The 8,553-nt window shown below is 56.0% G+C and overlaps 1 protein-coding gene across 1 annotated transcript; it reads left to right on the top strand.

Annotated features, from left to right (window-relative positions):
- The first annotated feature begins 225 nt into the window (after nucleotides 1-225).
- PPIF (peptidylprolyl isomerase F) lies at nucleotides 226-6,987 on the top strand. The gene is made up of 6 exons (XM_080641979.1): nucleotides 226-567; nucleotides 1,931-1,961; nucleotides 2,458-2,546; nucleotides 4,137-4,233; nucleotides 4,721-4,796; nucleotides 5,995-6,987. Exons 1-6 carry the CDS (start codon nucleotides 376-378, stop codon nucleotides 6,128-6,130), a joined length of 621 nt encoding a protein of 206 aa, XP_080498105.1. The 5' UTR covers nucleotides 226-375; the 3' UTR covers nucleotides 6,131-6,987.
- Nucleotides 6,988-8,553: the final 1,566 nt, after the last annotated feature.

Raw genomic sequence — 8,553 nt, forward strand, 5'->3', positions numbered from 1 at the left:
TGTTCCCTTTTTAAAGTTAATCTATGGGGACCCTCACAAAATGGAACTGGTCCCCTCACAAAATGGAACTGGTCCCCTTTCTGCGAGGTCGTACCTGTCCTCAGGTCTCTTACCCTGGTGAAATTCAAAGGATGTCAAGCTCTGCCGCCCCACCAGTCGGCTGCGTTACCCACAGAGGCCGGCAGGGGTCGCCCGCGGACAGGCCCGGAGGGGGCGGGGCGGGGCGGGGCGGAGGCGGGGCCACGAGCCTGCCGGGCCAATAAAGGCAGCGCGCAGCGGCGAGGGACTCTACCTCCCGGTTGCGCGTGACCTTCGCGACCGTTTCCTCCGCCTGCACCGGAATCTCCCGTCCCGACCCCATCGACCCGCGTCGCTATGCTGGCGCTGCGTTGCGGCTCCCGACTGCTCAGCCTGCGCCCTGTCCCGCGCTCCTTGCCGCTGCGCCTCCCCGCGGCCCGCACCTGTAGCGGCGGCGGCGCCCGCGACCCCTCCACTTGGGCCGGCAACCCGCTAGTGTACCTGGACGTGGGCGCCGACGGGCAGCCGCTCGGCCGAGTGGTGCTGGAGGTGAGGCCACGACCGGACCGCGGCACACTGCGGTGGGGGACGTCCTCAGGAGAGCCCTGCACCCCCGACCGGCGCTGTGCCCGGCTCTGTGGGTGCCCTTGCTTCCGACTCCCGGCTCTGGCCTCAGTTTCCCCACCTCTAGGAAGGGGCATCGGATTGGTCTCCGCTCTCCTCTCGGAACTTTGGAGAAGTGGAGGCGGGGGGAAGGGTATGTGTGGACGGGAGAGCTCAAGGTCAGGTCGTAGATGGTGAGGGCCGGCCCACTAGTCCGCCCGGGGTGAGTGGAGGGGTTCCCAGGACGCTAAGTGTCGGAATCTAGACCAGAACTGCGTGGTGGGTATCAGGGGTCCGGATCCTGATGGCGCGGTGGGCCGGCCTGGGCGCGCACGTGGCGGCCTTTGCCCCTGGCGAGCGCGGTCCGGTCCCGCCCCCATCCGGCCCGCCTGCAGGCTCCCGGGCCTTCGGGCTCTCCTGTGTTCGGGCTTCTCGGCCTTGGGGCTCCCCCGTCTTCGGGCTCCCCCGCCAGGCTCTGGGGAATGAGTGAGATGGTTAGGAGCACCGCCTCGCGCGTGGTGTGGGGGTGGGCAGGCAGCAGGCTCCAGCCACCAGGCGGACCCCCGGATGCTGAGTCTGGGCAGTGTCCCTGGAGCCCAATTCCAACCCCAGCCACCCTTCCAGTCAGTTCCTGCTCCTGACTCTTTGGGCCGTTTTTTTTTTTTAAAAAAACGAAAGTAAGAAGCAAAGAGTCCTGAAGGTAACAGCGGGAAGGAAGGTAGCAGAAGCTCCGTGTGACCTTCAAGCTTGGCCCTATTTGAGCAAAGGGGGCTCAAGTTAAAACTCAGCTTTCTCTGCTGGAACATGGAGATCACCATTCCTGCTCCTATTTATTTTCATGGTTTGGCGCCAGGGTGGCTTTTGAAGCTGCGAGACAGGGAGACCAGCTTGGCTGGGGCTCCATCCTCTTCTTATTCCCACCCCTCTTGCCTCTTTCTGAGCCTCACTTTCCCATCTGTGCTTTGAGAAGCGTGGACTGGCTCCTCCCGGGCCCTGAGGCTGATGCTTTGGGCCCAGCTGTATGTGGTAGCTCTTCCCCAGGGAAGCAAGCCAGGATGGCCCTGTGGTCTCTCCTGACACATTAGGAAACCGAGGCTGCCTCCTCCCAGCCTTGGATTCAGGAAGCAGCTGGCAAAAATGATAGTTGCTTAGGCTGCCTCCTACACGGCGCTGGGAGTAACAGGAATGGAATGGCACATGGTGATTTCTCAGTCTCCCTGGCCTCTGTGGAGGTTGGGTGTGAGGAGGTTCCTTCCTTCACCTGCCTATGGACTAACCATCTTCTCTCATCCCTCCTCTCTCCTTATAGCTGAAGGCAGATGTTGTCCCAAAGACAGCAGGTAAGGGAGGGGCAAGGCCAGGTGGGTGGGCTGCCAGGAGGGGTCTGGGCAAGCACACGCAGGATCAGATGGGAGTTCCATGTGTGGCTCAGCCACTGTGCACCTGGGGCAACCTGCTTCCCCTCTTGGGGCTCAGTGTTGGCCCTGCCCACCTGTCTGGTAGCAGCCTCAGTATCAATAGAGGGCACATGTAAATTTCCCTGGGACAACTTCCTCCCTCGTGGTGTCCAATGTGACAGGCTGGTGGCTCACAACCTTGAACTCCCTACCCCGCTGACCTGGTGCTGGAACAGTGAGGATTGTTTGCTTTGCCACTGAGATCAGAGAAGGAGATGACATGTCCCAGGTCACAGCCAGAGCAGGCTTGGGGCGGGCTAGGGTATTCCATGCCCTGCTTGCCTGGGGTGTTCGAGGGGATGCTGGCTGGAAGGAAGTACCACCCTTGGGGCTGAGTTGAGGCCTGGCCTGCTGACCTGTCTCTCCCTTGCACCCTCAGAGAACTTCCGGGCCCTGTGTACCGGGGAGAAGGGCTTTGGCTACAAAGGCTCCACGTTTCACAGAGTGATTCCGTCCTTCATGTGCCAGGTACTGTGGCCTCACTGCTCAGGGTCCTCCTCTGTAAGGGGATAATGGGGACCACTTCACAGCAGTGTTCTGAGGGGTGATGGGCGAGCATGTGCCTGGTGCTTGGAAAATTCTGAATAGAGGGCAACTGTAATTACTCTCCTGGCCTCTCACCCTGGGAGGCTGGAACCTGTCTACGCTGCCACAGCCCTTCCTGCCCCAGAAGTTAAGCAACAGGGCAAGTGGCAGGGTGGCCCTGCCCAGCTGCGTTGGGAAAGTTGAGCCTGTGGAGGGAGCACTGGCATTGAGTATGGACGTGCGTGGGAGGTGGATCTTAAGGCTTAGAGGACTAGTGTATATAGTCTGAGGGTGCCCCTGTGTGTCACGAGTCCGTGGCATGGGAGAAGAGGAAGAGAAAGGAGGGAGAGCACTAACAGGAATGCGCAGGTCTGGGCTTGGAGCTTCTATTTCCAGAGAAGAGCATCTCTCAGTTGGATGAATGTGTTCTTTAGTCATGTGTCCTGCCCATTTGTCAGAGGCGTTAGTATTGCTGTGTCAGATTTTAGGGTAGCTGTCGACACCAAGGACTTCCTAGGGGTCAGGACCTGTGCTTCCGTGGGGATTGTCCTCTGTTGGGTCAGACCCTTCTAGGGCAGGGGGCTGTGTCCTGAGCCAGCGAACCCAGAGGCAGGGCCATGGAAGTCCCTCTGCCCTGGGGGCTGTAATCATATGGTAGCGAGGGCAGTGGGTTGGAGCTGTGCTTGCTAATGTGGTAAAGTAGCCCACAGGAGGGGCAGAGAGGCTGTGGCATGGGACAGGCTTGGCCAGGCCCTGTAGCTTTCTGCTTCAGAGGCTCCCAGGAGCTGCGATGGGTGTCCCAAGCCGGGCTAGTGTCTTCTCTGAACAGCGGCAGACAAGGCGGGGACTTCCAAAGCTGGAGGCTCTCGGCCTGAGGTGGCCGCACTGCGGGGCCCAGGCCAAGGTTTAATCATCCCTCTTTGGGGACCCTTATTGGCATTTGTGGATGCTTCAACTGGGCTGGCCAGGTTACCCCTGTGACCTGAGAAGATCCCCTCTCGGAAAAATGGCAGCAAGCCTGAGGAGGGGACCCGTCCTTGCAAAGGCACAGGGAAGCCAGGGAAAGACTGGGACAGGGAGGGGGTCAGCATGGGAACTGGCTCTGTGCCAGCTGCTGCTCCCCACATTCCAGACCTGGGATCAGGTCCCTGGACACCTCCCTGTTTATCCTCTTAAGAGTTGTGGGTAGAAAAGTCTGGGTCAGTAAGAATCCTGTCCTTGGTTGTTAAATCCTTGGAGGGTCGTTTAAAAACTTGCTCAGACAAAAAGTGAGTCATTCGGAGATCAGGATAGTTATTGTCAGAAAATATTGAAGCTTATTTTACTTTTGCTTATTTTCCTTATTATTTTATTAGTCCTTATATAATTGAATGTTTTTGACCCCTTTGCCTAAGGCTTCCAGCGGGTGGGCCTGGTGGGTGGGTGGTTTCTGGGGGTGCCGGGGGTGGTGGCTGGTGAGCGAGGGGCTCCCCAGCGCTGTAGCAATGCCCCCCTGCCGTCTGGCAGTCACTCAGAAGGTGCTCTGTGCTACAGGCTGGCGACTTCACCAACCACAACGGCACAGGGGGGAAGTCCATCTACGGAAGCCGCTTTCCTGATGAGAACTTCACACTGAAGCACGTGGGGCCAGGTGAGTGGGGGCCGCGTTCCCTGGTCCGAGTGCCCAAGCTTTGACCCAGCCTCTGCCATGCCCAGCAGGCCTGGAGGCTGCAGTGTGACCCCTGATAGCTCTGTCGGATCGTGCGCCTTCCTTCAGTGCTCAGTTTGCTGGTTTTGCCTAGAGCTTTTTCCTTCTGAGCTCTCCACTTAAAAACCAATTATCCTTTGGGAACGTGGTAAGGGAGAGGGCCTTCTAGCCAAACCTCAGCATTGTGTCATCTCTAAGACCCAAGGTACTTTGTGAGAAGCCTAGAGTCGGTGGGTCCTGCTCTGGCTCTACCTGAGAGCTTCCCAGCCCTCTCCTTCCTCTGGAGGGCGGCCGGGAGCTGCTCGTCCTAGGGGCCTGGTCCTCTTCTGACTCAAGTGTCCTTGATGTCGTTTGAGTCATCTGCTCTTTTGAGTGACATCCAGGTGAGATGCTTCTGGGGCAGCGTGGCTCACCCCTGCCTGTTTCTCAGGTGTCCTGTCCATGGCAAACGCAGGCCCCAACACCAACGGCTCCCAGTTCTTCATTTGCACCATCAAGACAGACTGGTGAGTTCCCGTTTCTGGCTCCAAGCATGAGGGGCAGCCTTGCAGTGGAGGAGGGGTTGTGTGCTTTGGGAGGAAGGTAGTTTGGGGCTGGACTGTCTGCTCTGGGACAGTAGCCCTCCGGGGCTGTGCATCTGTTTGAGAGAAAGAGGAAGTTCCTGAGAGGATTGAAGGAGAATATGGGTGGTTTTTGCAACTCTTGCTGTCAGCTGGAATTTTCTCAGTGTGTTTTGCACACACATACAAAGTACATTTGGGAAGTGCTGCGGAACATATCAGACCTCAAGGTGGCCTGTCCTAGAAGCCGTCCCCACTTGCCCGGTGTAAGCTGTTGTCCCCCAGGCTTATCTGGACCGTGGAGTGCACTTGGGAACCACTGTGGTAGACGTGTGGGTGTCACCCCGTTTTCATCAGGCATGAGCAGAGGCCTGCAGGCAGCCCAGCCCCTTGGAGCCCTTTTTTCCACATGCCTATGGATTTTAGGGACGTCTTCCCAGCAAGGGATGCGTTTCTCTGCCAAAGACCCTTGTGTCCCAGCCCTGGGGCATCTGGGGTGGAGGGGACAACAGCTGGCCAAGGGCTGAGACTTACTAAAGACCATTTCTGAGGACTTTGGGGAGACCTGAGTGAGGGTAGATACTAGTTGTCTCCAGCCTCCAAGCCAGAAGGGCCTGGTTGTCGGGCTGGGCAGGTGGTTACTGGCTCTGCCTGCTCTTGGCTCCTCTATGGAACCCTTACTGGGCCCTGCAGTTCTGCCCTTGGCTGACTGGCCGTGGCCCTGCTGGCGCTGGACAAAGCTGCTCTTTAGATTCTCGGAACTCTGTCAGGTTGAGGACTGCTCAGGACTCAGTCTCACACACTTGTTACCTTGGCTCTCACCTCATGACTTAAAATAGTCCCATTTACCACAGACCTTTTATTCAATATTCTGAGCAGAGCAAGAATAACTCCCTTTTCCTGGGTGAGGTTACCAGGCCCGGTCACACATGTGGAGCCCTGGAGGGAGGCATCCTTCGCTGTACTCGGGGAGCTCAGCAAGGCTGGTTGATACCAGGAGCATTGGGAGCAGCTCCCACTTCTCAGTGTGCGTCCCTTTCAGAATGGCTGTTTCTGGTAGATTGTGCCATGAGCAGGTGACCATGATGTTGGCTGACATTGCACTACTCTTGCTTCTGTCCACCTGGCTCACCTGTCCTCACAGGTTGGATGGCAAACATGTTGTGTTTGGCCACGTCAAAGAGGGCATGGATGTTGTGAAGAAAATAGAATCCTATGGCTCCAAGAGTGGGAAGACGTCCAAGAAGATTGTCATCACGGACTGCGGCCAGTTGAGCTAACCCCTGTGGCCAGGGTGCTAGGCCTGCAGCAGCTGCACCTGGGTGCTGACTCACCAGGTGGCTGCCTCGGGCTCCCGGTGGAGGCGCCCCGCAGAGTTGCCTGTGCTTGCTCCATCACCAAGTGCTTGAGGGAGGCATCTCGGACATCAGAGCTCCCTGGGCCCCCAGGCTGCTTCCTCAGTGCCCGTCCTTCAGGACCCTGTCTGGGCCCCCATTGTGGACATCATGTCACTACTCCTCATCAGGCATCGGTTGTAGCTGTCTAGCCCAAGTACACACGTGCCTTGGACATTAGGGGGGTGGTGATGAGTTCTGATTTCTGCCTTTTCCTTGATCAAGGGGGAAAGCCAGATGCTGCAGAAAAAAAAAAAAAGGCTGTGAATGTCTATAATAATATCTTCCTGGAATAATTTAGTTAACAAGACTACCTGGAGATGAAGCTGTGACACTAACGACTCCATGCTGTGAGGTGGCCCCGGCCACAGACCTCCAGCGCGTGGCCTCTGGAACGCAGGCAGGGCTTCTCTGAAGGGTCTCATGGCCCAGGCCTGGCCCAGCCCCTGTGAATCCTGGCAGCTTGCTGCTGTTTCTGAGGAGAGTCCGTGGGGCGGAAGTAGATGAACCTGGGAACCAGGCCATTGCGAGCTGAGCCTAGTCGATGTGAACCCTTGGGTGGAAACCGGAAACAGCCCATGAGTGCCGTGGGCTCGGAGAAAGTGTGTATTTCCTGGTGGGCTTTGGTTTGTCTATTTAATAATTTAATCAGTAATTTGAATCTACTGATTATGTGTATAGTAGACTTCAGTGACATGTATTTGTGTTCTCCTTAAATGTGAAAAATAAACCCTATTTTCTATAAAGACTGTGTGTGTGACCCGCCTTTATTGAGTTACCCTGTGTCTGCTGCTATGCCGAGGGCGTTTCCATGGACTGTCAGTCACCCCAGCCACCATGAGGTTGTTACTGCCTTCCTGTTTTACAGGTGAAGGAATGGGCTCAGATATCAGCACCCACAGCCTTTCCAGGAGCACTGCTTCCACCCAGCATGCCAGCTGCCCTTGGTGACAGCCTCAGTTTTCCTCAGTTCACAGGGGAACAGTAGCGCTAACCACCGGGTGAGGGTCCGATGGATGCATGCAGAGCGTGGCACATCTTAGCAAGCACTCGGAGAGGCAAGGATGATACTTGCGTGTGTCAGGATTTTAGAGGGGAAGGCTCAATCATCTAAGGTTAGGCATGGACTCCACTATCTGAGATGTACCATTTACATTTGGAATAGCTTCTAGGTGTTTCTGAATCCACAGGGGAGGCAGACTAGGGAGTAAGAGGAAGACTAAGAGCGTCCCTCATCAGCCAGCTGTGGCACAGTCCACACAATGGAATAATCACATTTTATTCATAGTGTGAAAGGAATTGTTTCACACTGGGGTTCCCTGGGTCAGATTATATGTGGTCACATGTCCTTATAGTCATCTTGAGGTCAGTGGCTGGATTGGGTCACTGGGAGGATGGGGTTGTGAGTCAGGTTTTGTGGCGTCACAGGTTGACACGGTCACTGGAATCATGGCTGGATTGGGTCATGTGGTGTCATGGAGAGTTTCCATGAAGTCAGAGTTCAGCTGCATGAGTTGGGAGCTCAGCCCACCCAGCAGTTTTTAAATAATGAGAGCCTTAGGGGTCCTCAAAGTAGAACAGTGGGGAGAGAAGAGGAGGGGCTCCTGAACCCCATTTTCAACCAGGTTCTCCCAAATTTTTTGTTATTGGGGCTCTGCAAGAATTTCATTTGAAGAATGGAAATTTGAGCTGAATAATAATAATTGGTAATTGCTCACCCAGTCTCACATTTTATAGATGAGTAGGAGTCATGATTGCCCAAGGGGAGCCTGTGAGTCACCAGGCAGAGCAGGGGCTGGGACTCCAGACCCGCCAGTCCCGAGGCAGGTTCTGTCTGAGGCTTTTCAGAATGCACAGGCCTCTATCATCAGGTCACACACATCTGAGGTCACAGTTTCAGTCCCTGCAGTTTCCCCTTGACCCCCAGGGACTAGGGAGGCAGAGGTGCTGTTAACAAGTTTGAGGAGTGCCCCGCCCTTGAGGTGTGACCTGGCGCGTGGTGATTTCTGAGGTGGTCTCGGTGTGTGGTGTGTCCATCCAGGGGAGTCTGATGTATGGGGACAGGGCCAGTATGCAGGGATTTCCTAAACAATTTCCTGAAAAAGGGGCCATTTACACAGCTCCCTTCCCAGCACCATGCACAGGAGCCGGAGCCTCGTCTTATATGAGCAGAAACCTAAGTAAACAGGGAGGACACTGACTTACTGCTGGCGTGAGGTCCCTTAGGCATGAAGGGGCAGTGAGTCAAGAACATGCTCTCAGAAATTAATCACGTGGTGCTGTGTAAACACGTGTGTAAATATCTGGAA

This window comes from Plecotus auritus (genome assembly GCF_963455305.1).
Source record: "Plecotus auritus genome assembly, chromosome: 9".
Lineage (NCBI taxonomy): Eukaryota > Metazoa > Chordata > Mammalia > Chiroptera > Vespertilionidae > Plecotus > Plecotus auritus.

What these genes read in the sequence shown, in the direction of transcription:
- PPIF (XM_080641979.1), top strand. Translation starts at nt 376, where the DNA reads ATGCTGGCGCTGCGTTGCGGCTCCCGACTGCTCAGCCTGCGCCCTGTC. An exon ending in TCGGCCGAGTGGTGCTGGAG is followed by an intron (nt 568 to 1,930) that starts GTGAGGCCACGA and finishes CTCTCCTTATAG; the next exon opens with CTGAAGGCAGATGTTGTCCC. An exon ending in ACTGAAGCACGTGGGGCCAG is followed by an intron (nt 4,234 to 4,720) that starts GTGAGTGGGGGC and finishes CCTGTTTCTCAG; the next exon opens with GTGTCCTGTCCATGGCAAAC.